At 40.5% G+C, this 26,047-nt stretch overlaps 1 protein-coding gene across 5 annotated transcripts in view; it reads left to right on the plus strand.

Moving 5' to 3' along the window:
* Window positions 1–1,215: 1,215 nt before the first annotated feature.
* The window catches only part of ldb1a (LIM domain binding 1a), a 29,619-nt gene continuing 4,787 nt past the window's right edge, over window positions 1,216–26,047 (plus strand). Inside the window, exons 1-8 of one of the 5 annotated variants that reach the window (XM_054797947.1) lie at window positions 1,216–1,489; window positions 5,274–5,381; window positions 17,964–18,066; window positions 19,557–19,601; window positions 19,727–19,802; window positions 21,737–21,839; window positions 23,933–24,105; window positions 24,187–24,309. In XM_054797947.1, coding sequence (XP_054653922.1) covers window positions 5,354–5,381; window positions 17,964–18,066; window positions 19,557–19,601; window positions 19,727–19,802; window positions 21,737–21,839; window positions 23,933–24,105; window positions 24,187–24,309 — 651 coding nt within the window. In that variant the 5' untranslated portion in view covers window positions 1,216–1,489; window positions 5,274–5,353. Of the gene's footprint in view, window positions 1,490–5,273; window positions 5,382–15,472; window positions 15,801–17,681; window positions 17,800–17,963; window positions 18,067–19,556; window positions 19,602–19,726; window positions 19,803–21,736; window positions 21,840–23,932; window positions 24,106–24,186; window positions 24,310–26,047 lie in introns of those variants that run through there. The other 4 variants (XR_008573569.1, XM_054797950.1, XM_054797949.1 and 1 more) reach the window with 4 other exon arrangements.

The following is a 26,047-nucleotide window of genomic DNA, read 5'->3' on the forward strand; positions in this document are numbered from 1 at the left end:
TTGCACTATTTTTTTTTTATAGATAAGATTTGTTGTTAGCACCATCCAGTAGACACTGATGGACAGGTCCATCAGATGTAAGTGTGTGTGTGTGTGTGTGTACTGTTTATTACAGAGATTAGTGTATGTCGTCTTGCGTCTTCTCCAGCTAGAACAGGGGTGTCCAAAGTGCGGCAAAATATAAAGAGAAAAAAAAATCACGAGAAAAAGTCATAATTTTACGAGAATAATGTCATGGTAGTCGTATAAAGTAGAAATACTAATGAAAAAAGACATTCTTTTTTGAAAATTTGCAATACATAAAACAACGAATAAAATTAGAAATTTTGTAAAACTACATTGGGGGAAAAGTTATAGTGTTCCAAGAATAAAGTCTAAATATTATGAGAATAAAGCCATAATTACGAGAAGAAAATTTACAAGAAGAAAGGAGAAATAGTTTGAAAAAAAAACAGCTGTAATTTTATGAGAATAAAGTGAATATATCAAGTAAAAAAAGTTAGTTGTATTCTAATGACCAAAAAAGTTGCAATTTTTTAAGACTAATCTTGGATGAAAAAAATGTCATTTTAGTAACATATAGTTAAAGAGAATAAAGAATTTTTTTTTTTTTAAAGTCATAATATTATGAGAACCAAACAAAACATTTTTGGAAAATTCGGTTGGGGAAAACGTTTTATGGGAATAAAGTCATAATATTACAAGAAGAAAATGTATGAAAATGATCAAAGTTGAAAAAAATAAAAACAACAAAAAAAGAGTGACGTTGATACTAATAATAGGCTTTTTTCACCTATATATCGCAAAGCTGAGATGCCGTTTTTTTCTTGAAATAAGATATAACTTCTAGCACATATCAAAGTGGCATCCTTTCATTTTTCACAATCCGGCCCTGGCTGGAAAAAGTTTGGACACCCCCGAGCTAGAAGATATCCATCCACCCAATAAAAACCATTGAGTTTAACCAAATTAACTTGTTTATCCTGTTTCCCCACTTTCTCCTCATGTAGGCAACAAGTCCGACCAGTCTGCTTGTCACTGCACGTCATGCTAATTGATGTCGTTATTGAAGCGGCTGTGAAGTGCACATCCTAGTGATTAAGCAACAGCACTGTGGCCTGACGCACTCCCTGACTACTACCTAAGTCTGCTCTGCCGTTGCCATGGATACAGTGCCCCCCCATCCAGTGGGTTTGGAGTGGAGAAAGGAGAAGAGGCTCTGCGTCATACCAGTGCAGCTGAGACAAGCCCCCCACCCCCTCCACGTCCTCTTTTCTTCCCTCCTTCCTTTTTATCATCCAATTTGCACACTGCTTGATCCCCCTCTATTTGTGTCTCATATCTGCATCTGCTCATCACACTTGCCACCCCCCCACCCCACTTTATCTATCTCTATCTCTTTCTCTCTGCCTGCTGGCTCAGCTCGGTTTCTTGTGCGTTGGCTGACCCAGGCGGACTTTTGCTGGACGAGCGTGGGCGAAAAAGAAAGGTAAGCGCTGAGATGGAGTGTGGTGAGAAAAAGAAAAGAAACAAAAAGATGTGAAGGAGGACAAATGGGGGGGGGGGGGGGTGCAAAACAGCTGCAGAAATGGTATGAAGGGTGGCATCAGGAGATTGTTTAAACATTTAGAATTTTTAGGGCGAAGGAGTGAGCCATGAGTGTTTGCCACAACATAAGAGTGTGTGCAAGCAGATGTGCACCTGAGTATTCCAGGCGGTGTGCAAGGAGGTGATGCAGTGTGAACTTCTTTATTCCAAGAGAAGCTGTTGTTGTTGATGTGTCGGCACTGTGCGGGCATATGTCTGTGCAAGGGAGGAGAGAGCAAGCTTGACAGCGCGGAGCAGCTTTAATTGCTCCTGGAAGCCATTTTTTCATTCACATTCAACCAACCTTCCCTTTTATTTCCTCTCGCTCGTGCTCCCTCTTTGTCATTTCAGTTGAAATTACATGCACACAAAATAAATGTGGCAGAATAGCAGTTTGTGACAAGAAGGGGACCTGCAGGGTTGTTCATTGTGTCTGGGTCCCCTGGAACATTGTCTGACATGGTGTATGACATACACAACTGTGATGCCTCTGCCTGTTCACTGGTGTGGAGCCAATGTGCCTGTCAGCTCTCATTCCAGGGCTGACACGTACTGCTCTTTGTTGCTATATTGCCATTGAGTGACAGGCGTCAGGGATGTGAGCTCTTGTCAAACCCACATGAGGGATCTTCAGTAGCATGGGAGATCCATATGTGTGTACTTTTTTGTTGTGTGCCAGCCAAGTTGTCAGATATTGCATCACAAGAGAGACCGTCAGCAATTAGATCAGTTTTGACAGGACCAGATTCACTTCCATGGGACTCAACTCACAAGTGGCAAGTTTACGTGAAATACTACAAATGCGTGGTCACAAACATGAGCGGGCATGATAACTGATTGTTAGGAATTTGCTTGGAATTCATTCCAGTGTTCCCTTTTTTATCGCCGGGGATATGTTCCCAAAATAGCCCCACAATAAGTGAAATCCGCAAAGTAGCCAACTTAATTTTTTTTTACAATTATTATATATGTTTTAAGGCTGTAAAACCCCTCACCATACACTTTATACACTTTTCTCAGACAGGCAATAACATTTTTTCACATCTCTCTCATTTAAACACTCTCAAAAAAGTTCAAACCTTCGTTCGAACTTTAATGATCAACACAAGAAATTATTAAGTCACTCACGCATATTTCACTCCTGTGACCGTGCCTTTACGTCCTGGCAGCATTCCGCTCCGCTGTAGCATTTTTGTATCCTTATTAAAACATATTGCTGCAGATGAACCGAAGAGTCATTTACAAGCTAGCAAGCAAGCTAGCAAAGACACGGGAGACATGGCACGAAGGAGATTGATTGACAATAGTCTACAGCCAATCAGGACGCAGACGCGGTGCAGACAGACGAGAGAGGGAAGCGATAGGCACTCAACTTCCCACAATGCAATTCTTCTTAAAGGGCCAGGCTCGGCCTGTAACAGCGTTCATACGCTGTAATAAAAAAAAGAAGCACAAAACAAACAAATCTGCGAAACAATCCGCAAAATATAAACCACAATAGAGCGAGGGGAACACTGTAATGGTGGCTTGAAGCAATTGAGTCAAAATGGAGTGCACTACTTGGCTGGGTCCAGCAGAGGCCCTGTTGATTCATTTATGTTTCTATCCTGCCATTGTTCTGCTTAATACGACGCTACATAAAAACAGGAATTCAGAACAGTCACAGGGCGACCCTCATATTCTGTTAAAAATGATATTTAATCAACTGCATTTATCCATGACCGTATACAGTCCCTCCTCACGTCGTGCTTTGAATTTCACTCTATCACAGTTTTTCAAAAAATACGGCCTATTATGAAAATGGGCATTAAAATGGGCATATTTAAGCAAATGTTATATATTGTTGGCCTGAAGTGAGCACTGTCCAGCACAAAAATGGTTAAATGAACTAAAATACAAATATAAGGCATTCGAAAGGCGAATTCATAGAAGATGATAATAATAATAATAATAATAATAATAATAATAATAATAATAAATACATTCAAAATAAATTAAAAATTCCTAATTTCGAATAAAAACACAGGCTACTGTTGCAGCCATTACTCACGCAATGCTGAAACTCAGTGCTGAATCCCCAACGTCACTTCCTGTCCGCCCATCACTCATCTCCCCTAGGGAACACCTTTATAGTAACACACACTAACATGAATCTGATTTATGTCTTAAATGGTTTATTTACTCTTATTATGTCTACTACATTGGGTAATACGAGTGTAAAGGGCTCTAATAATGTTAAAAATTGCATTTTGAAGGTCATGAATAGGTTTTCTATGCTCTAACTATGAAAATATTGGATTTATAAGTAAGGAATTCCCTTGTCATGGTCGGGTCTGGAACCAATTAACCGTGGTAAATGAGGGATTTCTTGTGTGCTCTAATTATAGCCAGGGACTTTATTACCTTAAACTGCAAAGAGGCCGGGCTGTTATTTGTGAAATGTCAACTCATTATGTATACCAACTTAATGTTTTAACTCTAACAATGATTTGGAGTGCATGAGAAAGGTGAAGGGAAAATCTCTTTCAGATGGACATTTCTGAACAAGCATATTGCACAACACAGTAGTACCAGAACCAGCGTTGCTGTTGAGCAAACTGTTTAGCCAACTTTAATACTGTGATGACTTAATTGTAAACAGTACAGCAGATGTAACACGAGCACCAACACACCTACAGATGAACAGCGCAACCCACATTTCAAAGCGCAGGCAGAGGTAGATAAAGCTAATGGATGCTGGCCAATAATGATTCTTCAAATGCAGCTCCTGCCATCTTGTGGAGTTAATAAAAACTACTTCAGGAGGTTGCCTACAGCCACAGCTGTTAATATCAGCTAACTTAAGACTCTGACGGTTATTTGCTTTTCTATGTCAGGCACCTGTCCCACTGGGCAACCTCCAATTTTTCTTGACAGAAAAGAGGCACACTTGAGGTTGACGTCCAGATGCCTGAAGGTGAAGGTACTGTCACCTGTGTCACACTAATGACAGTGTGACGTTGGATTAAAGCACGCAGAAGCGAGCAAACGGGTCTTCATGTTTATGTGCAAATTAATTTGGATGTGCTCTTGCTGGCTACCGTGGGCCTCTCTTGTCTCTGCTCTCCAGGTGGGCTTTGCATTTTTAATCGATACTGTCTGCGGTGATTAACGCCGGTCTTCCTTCTGCAGCAGAAGAAAGCAATGAGAGAGCAAAGGAGGAGAGATGGGAATCAGTCATACATGAGGCAGGGGTTGCGTGTGCATGTGTATTTTTTTATTTTTTTTGCGCCTTTGGGCTCCTACTGAGAATGTTTATCTCCCATAGCAGCACTAGCAAAAAAAAAAGCATCACTGCCACACATACAAACACTCCCATCTTGTGCGTTTTGCTGCTAATTGCCTCTCTCTCCCTTTCTTCTTTCACCCACACCTGCACACACACACTCTCATCTCTGCTCCATCCATACTTACTCCACTCTCATGTGCAATTAAGACTCTGTTTCACTCCTCTTTCCGCTTCCCCTCCCACTTGTGTTGCAACACGCCTGTTAATGATGCAGCCACTGCCAACTTCCTGCCTCTGACAGAGAGCGAGCGGTGGCCCTGCTTGTACCACTCCCTCTTCTTCTTATCTCTCCACCCCTCTCTCTCTCTTTCTCTCTCTCTCTCTCTCTCTCTCTGTCTGCCTGTGTTGTTTTCCTCAGAAAGAGTAGCCCGAATGCAAGCAGCGTGAGGGCCGAGAGCTGCCGTTTCCTTCAGAGCCGAGGCCCCAACATGTGAGAAGATGTCTGTTGGAGGTTGCGCTTGTCCCGGTGAGTGCCTCGTCGTCTAGCTCCCCCTCCCCTCTTTTGCTGTCACAAACATGACTTATGTAAAAAGAGCTGCAAAGCGGCCCCAGGCCATGCGTCAAACTGTGTCACTCATAATGTGTTGTGCTCTGAACAGACATGGAGTAAAACAAGGGTTTAGAGTCTCTGAAGTAATGCCAGGCAGCACTCCACATATCAATACTTGACTTGGAGAACATTTTCACTCTGATGCACAAAGAGGAAATTGATTCTTGTGCATGTCAAGCACCTTTTTTCTGCCTTTCATTCCACTTCCTGATGATTTCAGTTGTTGTTCTGGAGCTCAATAGGTGCTTCAGTTCGCTCGCTGTCTGACTAATTCAACCATCAGTTGGGGTACATAAGATGATACATTGTGCTAAGATGCTGAGAATTCTTTGTCATAGGTGCTTCTGTGCTCCTGTTATTACTTGCGGTGCAGTTTTTACACTGTGCTGCCATAGCGAAGGAGGTATTTGTCTGCTTGCACATGTTGCTCTTGAGCAATTACATTTCATTTCATATGCATTGCTGGGATTAATGTCTTGGTTATAAAAAGTGTATTTATGTTAGCATCAGTATGGTGAAATTACTGCATTGATCTGAATATAAGACTCCCCCTCCCTCTTCTTTAAGAGCTGTTTGAATATTTTTCAAGACAATATGTATGTTTTTTATTTTAGTATCACTAAAATAACAACATATAGCTGAAGATATCAAAATGATATCATATGTCTTAGCTGCTCAACTGTTGATGACTGCTTCGTTGATCACCATTATTTTTAACGTGAGATACTTTTTTGCAACATCTTTCTACTCCACGACTGCATCTGTTCATACAACTCGCATGTGTGTGTGAAGAAAAATTCAGTTTGTTTGCATGGATACATCCCTAGAACTAGCATGGATGTCGTATAATGTCATTTGTATACGCAATGGTCATTTAAGTAATTACGTTTCTTATCTTGTCTTCTTATGTTTATCTGGTTCTATGGCCATCATCACACTTACTCTTTATCATCAGTGGTAGCCTTCTGTGTTGGCACCACACGAAACAAAAGAGACTCTTTAGGGGAAGTTTCTGACATTTGCTGATTTTTAGCATGGTGACTGTGTGAAATCTGTGTTTTGTTTAACCTTTTTGTCCAAGTTGTAGGACTTTAGGGGTCTTACACTCACATTTTATATTTTTCTCTCAGTGCTGGCTCCCCAATGAGAAGCAAACACAGTCAGTCATTTTAATTGGACATCAACGATTTACTGGCCATCAGCTATCGGCTATAATATCGGAGGGGTGATTTTTTTTTTTTGGAGGGTCTGGTCTATTTCCTGGCCTTCTTAAGCTCTTCTACTTTTGTTCCCGCCTTGTTGACAGACTTCACTGTAGGGCAGAAACGTTTAATGACATCCATATGTGTGTGTGAAGGTTGCGCAGAGAGAATTTGCTGTAGCTTGCATGTTGTGAAGCAGCAGTCAAGCATCACATACGGTACAGTACGTGCGCTCAAGCACCCATCATGGGGAACAAGAACCTGCTCGGGCAAGTTTAGACTGGTAGATATCTCGCAGAAGCCCACAGAGAAACACGGGTATGTGTCACTGTTTGCACGCAGTAAATCATTTTTTTGGACGATAGAGGTTGGCTCTCCTCCCACATTCCAAAAACATCCATGTTGGGTTAATTGGAGTCTCTAAATTGTCCATAGGTATGAATGTGAGTGTGAATGGTTGTTTGTCTATATGTGCCCTGCGATCGACTGGTGACCAGTCCAAGGTGCACTCCGCCTCTCACCCAAAGTCTTCTGGGATAGGCTCTAGCATACTCCATAGTGAGTGTAAGTGGCATAGAAGATGGATGGACGGAGGTGGGCTCTTTGGTTTTATAATGGAGACAATTTGACCCTGGGGCGGATTCATTTTATTTAACTTATTTCCTAGTTTAGTGGTTGACTCAGCTGGCACCAGCATGGGTTTACTTCTCAGTCAGAGTGAATAGTGTCCTGTGATTGACTGGCGACCAGTCCAGCGTGTGTAGCTGGGATACCGTAGACTCCGGCATAACGTGACCCAGAGCAGGTTACGTGGTATTGAAAATGGATGGATGCGTATCCATGTGTGGATATGCACTGAAAAAACAAATGGCCACGTTTCCTGTTTGCCTCAGGTCATCTGTTTTGTTCTTATAAAAGACTATTAGCCGTTAAAGATGGCTGACCTAAGTGCATGTTGCATTATGTGGCTTTATATTGCACTGACGACCTTCCTTTGCTGTGACTTTGCCTTTTTTTAATGCTTTGTTCTCTGCGTCCTTATAATGCAGCAGAGCCAATCACATCCTTTGTTCCGACTAAATGGTAAAAATAGATTGCATGTATGCCCCCCGCCCGCCTTCCCTCATCCCCCTCAAATGCACACTCTCCCCTCGGCTCATCACTCTTACCCCTCCCTCCTTTCCATTCCTCTCACTCTTTGCCCTTGTTTCACTCTCCGTGTCTGTGTGTGTCATTCCATGCACTAACATCGCTGTTACCTCATGCAGAAAGTCACATGTCTCTTGATGGGGGGGGAGACATGACTTAAAGCAGAGCCAAGATGGCAGCCTAACAACCTTTTAGTGATTACACAACATCACTGCGCTTAAAGCGTCTTTCTTGATGCGTCCTCTCTCCCCTCCTTAAACTGTAAACCAGATCAAAATGGCCGTGTGTGTGCAGAGGCAGAAAGAAAAAGGAGGAATGTGTGGGAGATGCTGGGGAGTGTGATAGGAAAAGGAGATGAAGGTGGGGGTTTGCAGAGAGGGGACGGACTGTTGTGATGTCACATCTGCTGCAGGCCCACAGCACGGCAGCGGAAGGCTGGCATGTGCCAACCAGCAGGGTGGCAGGATGAAGAAAATGTGTTTTTGAAAAACCAGAGCACATCTTGACTTGTGAGAGCACAAGACAGAGGGAAAAGAGTGAGAGGCGCTACTACTTTGTAAACCATCATCCTCATTCATATTTTTATTATAAGACTTATTAAATATCTATTTGGGCAATTGGCTGCTGACAGGCTAGATATTGAATTTGAATAACGCAGATAGTGAACGACACGGTGTCGTGGAGCGAATGCAAATCTAGGTAAATGCTGGCAGATGGGAGCCGTTAAAGGAATCATTCCCCATAAAACAGGATTTACAGAGAGCTATTTTAGCAGCCGTGTGGTGAAGTCACGAAAATATCATCAGTCGTGTTGATTCATTGTCTTTGAATTAGCAACCAACAATGCTGAGTTTGTACTTGAGGTGTGACATTGACATTTTTTTCTCTTTTTTGTCCCTATAAATCAACCGTGCTAATATTCCTGTCAAATATAGCACAGTGCCATATAGGTGTTTCATTATTCAGCGTTAGTCTTTAAATAACTAGATGTACTGCTCCCATCTGTCTCTGCAAGCTAAGCAGGAGAGAAGAAGAACACACTACCACACACATAGTCACAGTGTGTTGCAGTGAGATCATGGAAAACACCTTTTTTTCCCCAGGACACATGATTTCATTCCCTGGATGTTAGCACAACAAGAGACTGGAATTACTGGGTAGTTTGGGTGGTGTTAAAAAAACATACACTACAGTTGTGTGGAAAAAAAAGAACACTTCGGACATTTGCACGTATATTTGTGCAAGCATTCTACCACTGAGCCGCTGCACACAAAAGGGTGAACATTTGTCAAAACATGCACCCCCACTGTGACGCCTGTGCAATTATTTTGCCAATACCCCATACGGGGGTGCTGTTCTTCAAGGCAAAAGTTTGACATCATAAGTCGGCTTGACTTGAAATTTCTCACACAGCTCGACGCGCTCTGCACAAAACCCACTGTGACTTTAGGGAGTTTAGCCAAATCACCACCAAATTTAAGTCTTAATGAATAAAGTCAGTAGACAGGCCAGGCATTCCCAAAACATTTTGGATGCTTCGAACATTGGGGAAGACAGCAAAGTCCCTAAAGTCATGTTTGGTGTGGAAGAACCTGACCAGCCCTGATCTTCAAGTTCACTGGGCGGCAACCAAACTGGGCAGAAACCACAAACCAGTCCCTTACACTTTTGGCTCATCATCACAGTCGCATCATACAGTCTTCCCTTGCCATTTGGTGTTTCAAATTTCACGGCTTCGCACTATCACGCTTTTTTTTTCCCAAAATACAGTGTTCCCTCGTTTATCGCGGGGGATGGGTTCCCAAAATAGCCCGCAATAAGTGAAATCCGCAAAGTAGCCAACTTAATTTCTTACAATGATTATACTGTATATGTTTTAAGGCTGTAAAACCCCTCACCATACACTTTATACACCCACTCTCAGACAGGCAAGAACAGTATCTCACATTTCTGTCTTGTTTAAACACTCTCAAAAAAAGTTCCAACTTTTGTTTGAATTTTAATGATCAACCTACAGGTCGGACACAAGAAATTATGAAGTCAGTCACAACTGTTTCACTCCTGCGACCGTGTCTTTTTGTCCTGGTGCCTGTACTGTAGCGTTTTTGTATCCTTATTTAAACATATTGCTGCAGTCCTCCTTCGAACCAAAGATTAATTTACAAGCTATTAAGCAAGCAACCAAGCGATGACACAGGATGACGTGGCAGGGCGGCACGAAGGAGATTGATTGACAATGGTCTACAGCCAGTAACGCAGAGAACAATGGGCGGTGCAGCCAGACGAGAGAGGGAAGAGCGAGACACTCCAATTCCAACAATGCAATTCTTATGGACGGGCCAGCCTCGGCCTGTAACAGTGTTCATACGCTGTAATAAAAAAAGGAAACAGCAAATCCGCAAAAGGTGAACTGCAATAGAGCAAGGGAACACTGTATATTAATAAATCAGCACTGTTTCATGGTTGACTACGGCCTATTATTTGTATGAAATACGCACATTTAAGCAAATTTGTACGTATTCTGGCCTAAATTAAGCATAAAAATTGCTACATTAACTAAAATATAAATATAAGGTCTTCAGAGGACGCATTTAAATAGATGCTGTTGATAAGTAGTAGTCTACACTGGTCACTAGGTGCTGGTAAAGTTACATTGATGAGATAATAGCCACCGCAGGAAGTACAGGAAGTACAATGGGACCCAATGCTAACATGTGTGAGTCTTTATATTATGTCTTAAATGGCTTATTTTCTGCCTTTTTATGATTCCTATATTGGGTCACATGAGTGTAAAGGTGACTATAACGGTGTTATTTCATGTCTCGAGGGCTCTTATAATGTTAAAAACCGCATTTAGAAGGTCGTAAACAGGTTTTCTATACTCTAACTACAAACATATACAATTTCTAAATAAGGACTACTACTTAACGGAAATTCAGTTACCACAGTCGGGTCTGGAACAAATTAACCCCGATTACTGAGAGATGACTGTAATGAATAATATTAAACATATACTGCAATAATGATTAGTTGAATAAAATACAATGTTATAAGTAAATCAAAATACAAATTAAATTTTGTGTGCCTCTAAATACAAACTTCTGGAAACCTTTTTTTGAAAGTTTGTTCATTTGAAAATAAGTGTCATTTACAATGGAGAGGGAATCATTTCAAGCGCAACTCCATACTGTTTCAGTACAGTACTATTAATAACCATACGCTAAAACTAATTTATTGTAGTTTAATTCACTTGAATTAATTTTAGTTTTGATAGTGTCCATCAGTGGGTTTTCGCACAGAGTTCCAGCAGAGGGCAGTGTAGATCTACCTTTGCTCTTCTTCTTTCATTGACAGTCATTGAATGCAAATGAAGGCTTGTTGCCAGAAAAGCTTTTTGTTCATTCTCTTTTAATTCCTGCCTTATTGGTTTAATATATTCCATCACCTGCAGCTTTGTAAATGTTAATAATGCTCTGTGTGTTTTGTCAAAAAATGACAAGACTGAGAAAAAAAAACCCAGAAATGCCAGAGGGAAAGAAGCTGGTTTCTTGTCACCACTTACATTGAAGGATAAGTTTTGAAGATGTAGCCTGGAGTAGTGCCGACTACTGTATTTCCCCTCACCTGTAGACTGAACATTCTACAGTTGCTGTAGTGGAAGCCCTGCCTGCTGTAATGTGGGGCTTTACTCCTACATGAGTCCCTGGTGGGCTTCAGATGTATTTACTCCCACCGCTTCACTTCCCTCATCTGCTGTCCTCCAGCTTTATATAATTACACAAACTGACAAAGCCAATGCCTCAACCAATTGAGCTTTAAAGCGCACTTAGAGACCACAAAGGCTTTTTTTTTCTTTTCCTTCAAATCTATTGCTTGTAAACATCAGAGTGGTTATTGATTAAAAGTGAGGCTGCAGATTATTCCCTTACATAATATGAGGCTAGAAAAGGATCAGGACTGCGGTCTAAAAAGGATTTGAGCCATCAACGAAGAGTCGATCATTTTGCAAAAGCCTTTACTAAAAGACGCCTTGAATTAACCAGCCTGATTAACACTGATCAGTGGTTCAGACTTGCCAAAGCTCTTGATCATACTCCAGAGCTTTAATATAAACCACGGAGATGATGGCAAAGGCTGTTTTAAGATGGAGGAGAAGGTCAGGACAAAGGGTTAATTAATTTGATAGTCATCATTTCATTACTCACAGATGATGATTAAGACTGAATAATTCGATTTCATTGCTTGATTCCGCCAAAAGACCACACATTAACATATACTATGGTTTCACAAGCACTGTGAACTATATTGTAGAGAATATTTTGCAGTTTTCTGCTTACATAAATACATACATACATACATACTAAATGAGTCTCTTACTGTATGATCTAAAAATCAGTAAACCTAACCAAAGCGTACTGCTATGCTTCCCCTGAAATCTTCTGACGCCACGCAGGGGGCTAAGTGGTTGGATTCCCGAAATAGTTCAGTCTCTCCATTTTTCATGCTTCAATGTGAAGTCCTCGTTTACATTCAGCATGTCTAATTCGATCGTTGGCCAAACGCTGTGTGCCTCCGAAGCGCTTGGGGGCAATTGTGGTCATTTCAGCTTGTTCAGGTATGTGGGTAGAGGAAGAGAATGCTACATGCTGTCACTTGTGGAAGCCCTCTGGTCAAATGGATAACATAATTACTTACTGAGAATTCAATATGTGTGCTTACACTTCACTATACAATGTACATTCCCTACTTAGTTCCTGGAGGCGCAAATTTTGACAGTGTAGTGCTGTCCCAAATCGATGACCATCATTGCACACTTACAGAAAATGATGATTGCAATGTTTGGCTTCTTCTTCTCTCCCTTTTAGCTGCGTTAGGCTCCATCTCCCCAGTGTTTCCCACAAGACTGCAATCTATCTGTGGCATTAGTTTGCTGGGGTGGAGAGGTGGAGGTAGAAGACATCAGCATCTAATTTGCATTTGCATCCACCGTGACACAAAACTTTGGCCAGAGTGGAGATTTTCAAAAACTCTGACTCAGTGTTTGTGTGTGGGTGGGGAAAATGGTGCTTTTTGGATTGTGTCCTAAGAAATGTGTGACATTATCTCGTGTTTTTAAACCCTATTTAACAAGAGAACATGAAGCTATTGACTTAGTTTCATTTTGTGCATCAGGAGACGCGCGTGACCCTTCTAACTCACAGGCGATTGAAAAAACAAAACAAAAAACTTTCATAATGTGTAATGGGCTGCATGTAAGTGTGCACTGATTTTAGTGTATTGTCGAAGGAAGTTTCCACTGGAGCACCCAGCATGCCTGACGGGAAGTTAAAACAGGTAAATATTCACGTTTGTTGTTAGCGCTTTGTTGCTGTCACCCACATAGAATGGTTGTTCGTGTCATTGTTGTTGTGTGTCAGCTTACCTTTTATCTGTTGTGCTGTTTATGTTTTGGTTTGCATGGTGAGTAAAACTGTCATTCAGTTTGATGACCCTCTGTCCGTTTGCACTATGGTGGCACGCTACATACACTCCTGATCAAAATCATAAGACCAGTTGAAAAATTGCTAGAATTTGCATTTTTTAATTAAGTTTTAAGTAGAGCTACAATATGCAAAAACAAGAAGGGGGAGTGAGACAAAAAGCATTTTGAAAAAGTAATTTATTGAAAAGAACAATTAAATTGAAATAAGCTGTTTATCAGCTGATCAAAAGTGTAAGACCATCGCTCAAAAAATAACAAAATACTCTACAAACCAGAACAAAAAATGTTCTCAGTAGGACTCACTAATGAGTAGCTCCACCGTTCTTGTTAATCACTTCAAAAATTGTTTTGGGCATGCTTGATGTGAGTGTTTCCAAAAGGCTAGTGGGAACATTGCTCCAAGCGGTGAAGATGGCTTCACGAAGGGCATCAAACATCTCAGGTGGGATCTCCTTGTCATGCCAGTAACGTTAGAAGCCATCTGGACCGTCAAGGTTAAATTTTGTTCTCATCAGAGAATAAAACCTTTTTCCACCTTTCCATGTCCCATGTTTGACGCTCCCTGTCAAAGTCTAAACGGGCAGTTTTGTGGCTTTGAAGGAGACGAGGTCTTTGAATTATTATTATTTTTTTAAACCCTTATCCCTCAGATGGCGTCTGATGGTTATTGCGCTGCAGTCTGCACCAGTAAGGGCATTAATGTGTGTCTTGATCGACAGCCAATCGGATCCTGTGATTTTTTGGGGGTTTACCACTTGACTTTTTTGTTCCATAATGCTCAGGATCTTTCAAAAAATGTATAACGACTGATTTACTGTATCCAACCTTAGCAGCAATGGCACGCTGCGAGAGTCCTTGCTTATGCAGCTTGACAATCCGACCACGTTCAAAAAGAGAAAGCTTCTTAGCTTTAGCCATCAGGAGGGCATGACAGTGTGAATGCCTGACAGAAAATGACAATTTTGAGCAGATTTTCTCTTTTATAGCCTGTGGTCTTAAACTTTTGATCAGCTGATAAACAACCTATTTCAGTTTAATTGTTTTTTTTTTCAATAAATTACTTTTTCAAAAGGCTTTTTGTCTCACTCCCCCTTCTTGTTTTTGCATATTGTAGCTCTACTTAAAACCTCATTATAATCCAAATGTGCAAAAATACAAATTCTTGTCTTGGTCTTAAGGTTTTGATCAGGAGTGTATTGGCATCTTACTTAAGCAAGCCGAAGTCCCTGACCATCACCTGTGCGACTAATGAGCCACAATATTTATGAACAGATGTGTTATAATACACAACTTACTGAGTTGTGGTATATGCATATGAGGTGTGTTAAGAAGCAGTATTACAATGGCATTTACTGTATGGAGTTGTAATAACAAGCTACACAAACAGTCCCATTATAATGTGTTTGTGAGCAAGGCCGAAGCGGTAGCATCTGTGGTGATCCAATATTATTCATGGCGGGCCAGTATAAATGAATGTTTGGGAAACACTTATCCCTGCACACTCACTGTTTGGGGTGTGCTGGGTGCAGCATCTGAGTACTGATGGCGCACTCCCTTTTGCCGTACTTTTCAGTATGAACGCACTTATGCACTCAAAATGCTATGTGTAAGTATGAAAGTGCGCAAATTGAAACGCAGCCCTCATGAAGGGGGTGTCCAAACTGCATTTTCACCCTACAACTTGTTTTTCTAGGCATATTCTAAAAATAAAATGTAGTAAATATTGGAGAAGAGATTTATGGCCAGAGATTACACTAATTTGCCTAAGATGTTTTGCTCAGATATCATAGCATATGCAACAAATTCGTCAATTTACCCAGAATTTTTTCTGTATTCAGCCCTCGTTGGAAAAACTTGGGACACCCCTAGCCTAGTGTGCATACACCCCTTCATTGTATTTTTAGACTTTGCCAAGGGCTAATAAAGGGGCATGAGCTACACTTCAGACACATCTGGCTTAAAGAAATTGGGGGAAAAAAACAACTACTGTATTTCTATAAATAATATGCCAGATTAATATTTTGTTGAATGAATAAGTCTCTTATAGCGTCCCTCTCAGTTACTTTCAGTCTTTACATAAAGTTGTGCAAGTGTACTTAATGATCTAGCCGTTGAGTGTAGTTTTTCAATTTGTTTTTTTGCACCTTGGGGGCGTGGCCTTTTGGAGGCGGGCCTTGTTTTTTCCTCTACGAGAGTCGACCGACTGGCAGGAACAAAGGGTCCTGAAGTAGTAATAGTAGTAGTAGAAGTAGTAATAGATGGATACAACCACAGTTGTATGCAAATGAATATTTAAAAAAAAATTACCTCATTATTATCTCGTGTTTTTTTTTTGTTTTCTACCCGACTTGCCTTCACATGTGTGGGACTACACGAGTGTTTTTTCAAGCGACGGAGCTGGATCTTTAGCCGTCCAGCCTCTCCGGCTAGCATCGAAGCTAGCTGAAAGCGCCGAGTGGAGGTGTTAAGCAACACCGCCTTTCGGTGGACGTTTTTCTTCAGGTAACACCCGCGCACGCCTCCCTTTTGTCGTTATTCTCACCACAGGTTCATTGGAGGATATTGAATACTGTACGTGGCTATTCTGTATAGTGGCAGTGCTAGCAACAAGGTTGATAGCCTAGCATCCGTTCTCCGTTAATGGATGCGGCCCTGCGGAGCCGTCTACAACGAGCCGGGTGTGTTAGTTAGTATGGTGTCTTGTGTAAGAGCACCCATCCACCAGTATCGAACACGTATTGTCATTGCTCATGTGTTTCCTCGTGTTTGATTTGTTTGATATGCTTATGATCACATCCAGCATCGGTGTGATCGGATGCAGCTCCATTGTTTGCTCTGATCTGTTATGGCGGACTAAAGCTGCACCAGGATCCCAATTAAAAGTTGCATTATTGCTGTATATCAGATTGTTATATGGCTGCTAGTGTAAACAATACGTTCACTCTCAAAGTGATGCTGTTGTACCTTTTGAAAACTGCTATATTCCCTCATAGATAGATTCTCTCCTAGATTGAGAGTGTTCATTTACGCAACTGCAGATAGTCCCTGTCATATGTTAGTGCTATGTTAGATGAAAGCCTAATGATACCAAACTGGTCCTATTGAATAGTGGATTGTTTGCGTTCTCATAATTTTTTGCCTGTCATTATCCCAAGGTTTTTGTACAACCCATCGCTCACTTGCTTTCTTGCCAGTTGTTTACTTTTTAATTGATATTTTTTGTAGGCCTCTATTGACATGTTTAGCAGATTTTACATCGGAAACCAGATACCAGATGTTCTCTACATGTGTGTTGTGTTTAAGATGACATGTTTATATAAGCCAGAGTAAATTAATTTAACTTGCCGAGTGGCACAGCTGGTTATTTAAAAGGGCCGTCGATTTGAGGTGTCGTATTTATTCATTCAAGTGGATTATAAACCCTGCAATTTGTTGGGGAACAACATCCTTTTAAGGAGGGCGCCTTTCAGGGGTATCTGGGTATTATTTTAAGGATTTAAGTTGTTGTACCTGTTCAATAACTTCATCTATCTGTTGATGCACCCGCATATGGTGGCGCTCGTGTGTATGTTGTCATTTGTGAAGAAAAAAAATTATCTGGCTGTGATCAAGATCAGTGTGTGATCATCAACTATGTTGATTGAATGCAGCAGACTAATACATTTTGCTCAGTCTAGGGTGGCAGTCCTGGGGTCAAATAGGAAGCATTATTGAGTGCTCTTGAGAAAGTATTTCCTCACAGTCACTGCGGTATGTAGTTCTCCACTCACGCTACTCTCGTTGTCTTGTACCAACACCAAAAATGATGCTTGGCTGCCCCCTCACTGGGAAGATTAAACCCATTTAGGCAATGCTGCAGTCATCCCCCCTGCACACCCTCCCCTCCTTGTGTTGGTTTTAATCTGGCACTGCTGCCTTTTATACGCCGAGCTGACAGTGACATACTATGGTGTGCATGAATTGTGACCGGTCAAATTAACATAGCATCGCCTCAGCTTGCCTTTGCAAAATATCGCCAACAAAAGGTAATACTAGAACGATCTAACAGCGCCATAATTAATGCCTAATAAAAGCATCTGTGAAAAGAGTGGCTGGCTCTAATGAGGAAGCCAGGGTCATATTTCCAAGGAATGTGCACCCCTCCCCATCTCTGTCTGGTAGTGCTTAAGACATCGTTAGTCACAATTACATGCAGCCGCTGCCTGTGTGGGGTCTCACAGAATAGATGTTTTCCCAGTGCCCCAAATTGTTTGAATGCTTTATCTGGGCAGACAAGGGTTAACAACAGCCAGGATGAGTGGGTAGTGGGGGGATGGGTGGAGGAGGCAACAAGAGGGGGAGATGTACACACCAGTGCAGATGGTGATCGGCTCTTATGGAGGGGAGGGTTCCCTATAACAGCGTGCATGATACAAGAAGCGGCCAGATCGTGTTTGTTTTTTTTGTCCATTTACCAGATTGAAGATGCATTAGCTAATGAAAGCAGCCTGCAAAAGGGGAGGTGGGTAAAACAGGCTCTGCGCTTTTACTGGAGCGAGCAAAAACACCCAGAGTTGGATTACTTGGATGATGTTGTGATTTGGGAAGCAGCGACATCGAAGCAATCTTCTCTAAATCTTTACTCTTTTGCCCCCGCCCCCCGTTCCCTGCTGTGTTTGTGTGCAGGCTGTTCGTCAAAGTCATTCAAGCTGTACTCTCCCAAGGAACCCCCCAACGGCGGCAGCTTTCCCCCTTTCCACCCAGGCGCTATGCTGGACCGAGATGTGGGGTGAGTTTCCTGAAGCAATGTTTCTATATTATGACTCTGCTATAATGCTTTCTACACTCATTGGCTGCAACATTCCTGCAGTCTGTGGACAGGAGTAGCGGTACAACAGCCATAGCCATGAAATTCAGCCTCATAGCCAGAGGTGGAAAGTAACAAATGACGTTTACTCGCATTACTATAATTGACTGTGTATATTTTTTGTTTTGAACTTTTTTAAGATGTTTTTTTAACCACCAGGGAACAGTGGTGAATGATGAGCAAGGCAAACATAAGTGTTGCTTCATGAAAGAGCACCTAGTTTGAGACTTTTACCAATGCTCTGTCTTTTGCACCATACAGAAGGCACTCTCTCTGTCTTTATAAGTAACTTGGACTTTGAATGCGTTGCATATTCAGTTGCTTTTTATGCTTGAGTAGATTTTTTAAAGTAACTAAGTAACCGGATGATTTCTTCCAATTTTGAAAAAAAAACAATTTACACAGCAAACTCACAGATTATTCATAATTAATAACTCATTCAATACCAAAGTCATTTATGTTTTAATAAACTCAAATGCCCAATTCCAAAGATATATTTATACATATTTTACATTCTTTTGTGCGAGAGGCAAAAAGATGTGATGACGCAACTGCACACTAATAGATGTCACATTTAGAGCAGTTTTAAGCCATAAAAACGGCCACAAGGTGGCAGAAGTGCATTGGATAAGAGCTCGGCATGGATCACTCCCACATAAAAACCCACAGCAAGAAGCAAGAAGGAAGTGGAAGAGCATGGAGGAGTGTAGCGTGCAGAGATTTACGCATTTTACGGAAATTTTAACTCGTGCACACACACAGTTTAGTTCCAAATGTGAAAATTGTAAATAGTTCATGGTGTTGTATTTGTGAATAAATTATTTTCATGAGCTTTCACAAAAGCAAAAAGTGTGTGTCAGAAAGTGAAATTTATGCTTGACGTGTATCCTTTCACAAAAAGCTGTTTTTCTCCCTTTTCTTGTTGGGAACTGATATTTTCCTGAAACTTAGCTGTGTTCTACTGCTGATCACTAAAGAACAGAAATAGGTAGAAACAATTTGTTTTTTTCTGATTAAAGATGAGAGTTACGTAATTAATACAACATAAACGATCTCTTCCAGGGTAAAACTGTCATTCCCATAAAACATGTTTTACCTATACAGGCAGTCATACTAATAGGCTATGATTTTTTTGGGTGATTTCAGAAAACAACGTTGTTACTCTTGATACAGTTAAATGCAAAACAAAGTCAGTTTAAGTTTTCTGTCGTTAATATTTGTGATTTCAAAACCAAATGGAATGAAAGTTTGCACTTTGGGGCACTAATGCTTTGTGAGCAGTTTATATGATCGTTGTTTGATAATCATAACATAATAACGTAAAGCGCCTGAATCCGCACTTGCATAATACATCAGACGTCCTTAAGCTGATTTATCCTGATTACTGATTGTTTTTTTGTATCCTCTATCAGGCCTACACCCATGTACCCCCCATCATACATGGAACCAGGAATGGGGTGAGTTCACAGCCTTGCAAATAAAATTCATATTGTCACATTTTTGCCAAACAAAACTAACATTGTAAATCACCTGTAATTACTACTCGCGCTGTGGGTGTTGAATTTCTTATTGCCTGTTTCAGGAGACCCACACCGTATGGAAATCAGACGGACTATCGCATGTACGAGCTCAACAAAAGGCTACAGAACTGGACAGAGGTGAGACATGCATTGCGCATGTACAGTCATGGAAAAAATGATTACACCACCCATGTTTCTTGAGTTTCTTGTTCATTTCAATGCCTGATACAACTAAAGGTACCTTTTTGTTTTGACAAATATAACAATGACAACAAAAGAGTTAAATCAAAATAAGTGATTTTGGTCATTATCAAGAAAACCATGGAAGTTGCTAGATATCGGCTCTTAAATTAAATTCTTATGAGCTATATTTGTTATCATTATATTTGTCCAAACAAATGTACCTTTAGTTGTACCAGGCATTAAAATAGATCAATAAACTGAAGAAACGAGGGTGGTCTAATACATTTTTCCATGACTGTATTTACAAACTCAACAATTTGTCCTTTGATTTTCAAGATGATTTTAATAACACTCTGCGTTTTTAACATTGAACTCACAGCTGCTGTTGTATTTGTGGAAATTAATCCAGAGACCTCCATGACTTCATTTACATTCTCTACTCTAATAAGATTATCTGATCAACCTGGCTGAAATGTAATTGGAGTGCCAACTGTTTAAATGCCCGAGCGCCCAACTGAGTAGCAATAATGAGAGGCACATTTGCGATCAGTCACGGCAACAAACACGCATGTTAATCTCCACACATGACAAGGATATTAGCTAGAATGTAGAGTAAGACCATGTTCAGAAAGAGTCCAAACATGCCATATTAATCAAGTTTCCAACCTCAATTTTAGTCCAGTGTAGAGGTGTCACAATACACTCTTGGGTATTGGGATTGGGTGTCCAAGAACGACACAAGACGAGATTTTAACAATATTTTTAAGAAAAGTACAAATGAAAAGGTATGACTGGACAAAAATACTTTTTTTATTTACCGTATTTTCACGACCATAAGGCGCACCGTATTAAAAGGCGCAGTCTCATTTATGGGTGCTATTTCTGTATTTAACACATACATAAGGTGTGCCGCATTATAAGGCGCATCGTCCATTTTGGAGAAAATGTAAGACTTTTAAGTGCGCCTTGTGGTCGTGAAAATACGGTAACTGAGTCACAGTGCATTGCAGGTGCCACTTAGCTTCACTCGGGTCGCGGCTATGCTGGAGCCTATCCCAGCTGACTTTGGGCGAGAGGCGAGGAATACACTGGACTGGTCGCTAGTCAATCGCAGGGCACATATAGACAACCATTCACACTCACATTCATACCTATGGACAATTTAGGGTTGCCAATTAACCTAACATGCATGTTTTTGGAATGTTCAAACCCGGATCTTCCCCATCTCCTGACTGTGTGGCCAACATGCTAACCACAAGGCCACCGTGCGGCTTGCATTTTGAAATCTTTAGATCATATAACAGTATTATGTTTAAAATTGATCATATATAATATATATTACACTCAACATAAATATAAACGCAACACTTTTGTTTTTTCTCCCATTTTTTATGAAATGAACTCAAAGATCTAAAACGTTTTCCACATACACAATATCACCATTTCTCTCAAATATTGTTCACAAATCTGTCTAAATCTGAGCACTGAGGTGAGCACTTTTCCTTTGCTAAAATAATCCATCCCACCTCACAGGTGTGCCATATCAAGATGCTGATTAGACACCCTGATTAGTGCACAGGTGTGCCTTAGACTGCCCACAATAAAAGGCCACTCTGAAATGCGCACATGGCAATATATGGAGAGCGGCAAAACTATCAAAATCATTTTCATGTATTGTGTGATTGATTAATTTATGATCATCCCAGGTCTAGTGCCCGCGAGATGTTTTTTTTTTTTTTTTTTTCTAAATGAGAAATCTCATCACACTCCGAGTCCAGAGTGATGTGATATTGAAGAAATAGAAGTTTCTGTCATGAATTTGCCTTATTTATTGCATAGACATTGAATAATGACAAAGAAATATAAGTTGCTTGTGGTTCCTCTGTCAGGATTGCGACAATTTGTGGTGGGATGCCTTCACCACGGAGTTCTTTGAGGACGATGCAATGCTCACCATCACTTTCTGCTTGGAAGATGGACCCAAACGATACAGTAAGATGAACAACAACTGTTAACGACGATTGTTGATTTCCTCAAATTGTGGCTAGAGGCAGAGAGTACCAGGCTTCCATTAGCAGTGAGGCCTTTATTTGTACAATTTCTACGATATGTTTGTGTCAGTTGTCACCGAAAGGTAATGATACTTAATAAAAATTTTGTTTTGACCTTATAATGTGTGTTATAATTCCGTGCAGTTGCTCTCAGTTGCCCTCGGCTGGTCTGCACAAGTGCAACTTTCTTGACTTTTTTAGTAAAATTTTTAGCCGTTTATTTTATTTTGATTATGTATGGTGACAACGATCGATGTGGTTTTTACGATACGACTACATTGTGTGCCCATGCTGATGCTGATGCTGATGCTTGTGCATGAGCAACTGCTCCAAGCCCAAATTTGCATATTTCAACATTGAAGGGAAAATAGGATATGTTTACAGTTGTCACTCGTTTGTCTCACTTATCTTGTTCCAGTCCCGACCGTGATAAGTGAATTTCCACGAATTAGGATTCAATATTAATAGATTTAGATTGTAATGATGGCTTTAAATGGCTTTACGCTTGTATTACCCAATATAGTAGACATAGTAAGATTAAATAAGCCATTTAAGATATAAATAAAACTCCTATTTGTGTGTCACAGTGAATATGTGCCCTAGTGGACCTTAGTGGTGGGTGGACAGATGTGTGGAGGACAGGAAGTGACGTCAGGGGTTTGGAATTGAGTTTTAGCTTGTTGTCGCCTATCAGTAGCCTGTGTTGTTATGATGATGATGATGATTATTATTATTATTATTGTGCCTGTTATGAGATAATTTAAACCCGCAATAAATGCCTGTTCTGGTGACGCTTGTCTCACCGAACAATTACTGACATCTAGTGGCCAATGTAGAACACTACATTCACAATTAGAACGCTTCTTCTGCCATGGATTGTTAATTCATTGCTTAAATGCTTCATTTAAGCCAAGAATAAGTACAGTTTGCTTAAATGTGCAGTTTTTGTGCAGTTTATTATTTAGGACAGTGGTCCCCAACCTTTTTTGACCCACGGACCGGTTTGTGTTCCCACAAATCTCCCGCGGACCGGGGGGGGGGGGTGTTTGCACATTATAACGATCTAATTTATCTTATTTATTATGTATATGTATTGTGTAAAACTAAGACATGAATAACATCAAATTAAAAGCACAAAATGAATGCCGACCCACCATCCACCAGTTCAAGTTCCAGCCAAGTTTTTCCAGAGAGATGATTACATCGCTGTTTGACGTGTGTGGTAAAAGGCAGTGCGCTAGCATGAATTAACTTGAGACAAATGTGCACATTAGCACTCAATAAGTCATCAAAACTTACCTTTATGCATTCCCACACAGTATCAGCATTTGAGACCAAATATGAGGTGAAAGAAAATGGTAAAAATACAGTAAATATTAGTAAATATAAATATAGTTAGCACAAGTTAGCACACGCACAATGGACATGCGTCAAGTGAGACGGTTGTAACAGAGAGAATCCGGCCACTTTTCAAAATAAAACATTAAAAAAATAATAATAATAATGGAAATTATTTTTTCTTTCTGTGCGGCCCGGTACCAAATGACCCCGGAGGTTGGGGACCCCTGATTTAGGACACATTATATTGAAGGGCACAATTTGAGGAAATATTGTGTAATAATCATTTGCTTTTGTTTTTTGTTTTTATTCCATAGTTTAGAGCAGGGGTGTCCACAGTATGGCCTGGGGGCATTTGTGTGGGTCGCAGCTTGTTTTTTTTTTTATTGACACGCGTCACTTTGTAGAAATTAAATTAAACAACAAAAAAAAAACCAACAGCAACAATGGGGGGGAAAAGAGCAAAAAGGTGTAATTAAGTATTGTCAAAAATACGCTTTGTCACCTACAACACAAAGCTAACACAAAGTTCTGTCTTTAAACGCATACATGATGTCTGTTAGCCTTTTTACAAAATAAAATGTATCAAAACAGCCCTCGCATCTTTTGACTTTTCCATATATTACCCTCGCTGGAAAAAGTTTGGACACCCCTGGTTTAGACTCTGTGATTGATTTACCTTTTTTTATCCTGTAGCCATTGGTAGGACATTGATTCCCAGATATTTTCGGAGCATCTTTGAGGGTGGTGCCACTGAGCTCTTCTACAACTTGAAGCATCCCAAAGAGTCCTTCCACAGTAACTTTGTCTCTCTCGACTGTGACCAGTGCACTATGGTCACCCAGAACGGCAAGCCCATGTTCACACAAGTATGGCTTCAGTTTTTCTACATCCTTTTGCTTGTAACTTTTTATACACTTGAACTTTATTTTGCTTGTTTCTTGGATCAGGTTTGTGTGGAGGGCCGCCTGTACTTGGAGTTCATGTTTGATGACATGATGAGGATCAAGACGTGGCACTTCAGCATCAGACAACACAGAGAGGTCCTCCCCAGGAGCATCTTGGCCATGCATGTGCGTGCTGGACTAATAAGAAAGAAACCATGCACGTTCAAACCCTGTACACATTTTGTGGCATTTTAGCTTTTTTTAAATATATATACAGTATATATAAAAGACTGGAGCTCTGTCAACATAGCAGCCTTGAAATGGTTCAAATTAGAGATCGACCGGTATGGGTTTTTCAGGGCTGATACCGATATTCAACCGATATTTGGAGCCGATATTCATTTACAGTAAAAGTGAAAATATTGGCGAAAAAATTTTGAATAATACACTCTCCAACTTTTAACTTAAACTCAATTTTATGCTTATTCCATGCAATACAATTCGTCTGAGTACTATGTATACAGGTTGTATTAAAAAAAATTGACTCTACAAAAAGTAGCCACGAAAGTTGACAATTGAATATTTTCATGGAATTTCTTAATTTGCATATGTTGGTATGGACATCATCCTTCAGTACATATTGCATAATTACATGCATGACTGAACACAGGCCTGTTTTCCGGTGGGCAAGAAAAAAATTTAAAGGATTAAAATTTAAGTAAAAGTCTTAAACTGTGATGAAAATGAGAATATTTGTTCTTCTCTGCTGCGATACCCAGATTAACCCTTTGTTCACACTATTTGCACTGGGTTAATGGATGTAAGTTTTTGTCAACTTAGTTCTCAATATGACCTCCATTTCTTTGGACGCCCAGTTGCGCTCTCCTCTGCGTGTCCTGCACTGCTCGCCTGATCATTCCCCTGTCCCTCCGGAGGATGTTAATTTCAGCTCTGATTTGCTGTTCAATGTCGTCGAGGTCATGTGGTGGTGTCACATACACTTTTGATGTGAGATGGCCCCACAGAAAAAACTCCACTGGTGTCAAATCAGGTGACCCCGGGGGGCCCTTCCACTGGGCGGTTCAAAGCAATAACATGATCACCAAAAAGCTCTGTCACCTGATCAGTTACAGTTCTTCGCCATCTTGGGCCCACCAAGCAAGTGCCAACTGACCATTTCCTTGAAGACGAAAACGCGGCATTCCTCTGAGAGTACGAACGACATGCTCATTCAACATTCGGAGATAATCGTCACCATTGATGTTGCGGAAAAAGTACGGTCCAACAATTAAACCATTTCCAGTAATCTGGGTAGCAGTGTAGAAGAACAAAAATTCTCATTTTGCCTCACAGTTGGACTTTTCCTTAAATTTTAACCCTTACATTTTTTGGAGGAAATTTTTTTTTTTTTTGCCCACCGGAAAACGGGCCTGTGTTCAGTTATGCATGCAATCATGCAGTTAATTTGGGTATGGGTCAAAGAATGATGTCCACACCAACATATGCAAATAAAGACATTTCATGATACCCTGACACCATGTAGTACACTCCTGATCAAAATCTTAAGACCAGTTGAAAAAATGCTAGAATTTGCATTTTGCACATTTGGATCTTAATAAGGTTTTAAGTAGAGCTACAATATGCAAAAGCAAGAAGGGGGAGTGAGACAAAAGGCACTTTGGAAAAGTAATTTATTGAAAACAACAATTAAACTGAAATAGGCTGTTTATCAGCTGATCAAAAAGTTGAAGACCATCGCTCAAAAAATAACAAAAAACTCTCCAAACCAAAACAAAAAATGTTCTCAGTAGGACTCAGTAATGAGTAGCTCCACTGTTCTTGTTAATCACTTCAAAAATTGGTTTGGGCATGCTTGATGCGAGTGTTTCCAGGAGGCTAGTGGGAACATTGCTCCAAGTGGTGA

The sequence above is a fragment of the Dunckerocampus dactyliophorus genome, chromosome 14, assembly GCF_027744805.1.
Source record: "Dunckerocampus dactyliophorus isolate RoL2022-P2 chromosome 14, RoL_Ddac_1.1, whole genome shotgun sequence".
NCBI lineage: Eukaryota > Metazoa > Chordata > Actinopteri > Syngnathiformes > Syngnathidae > Dunckerocampus > Dunckerocampus dactyliophorus.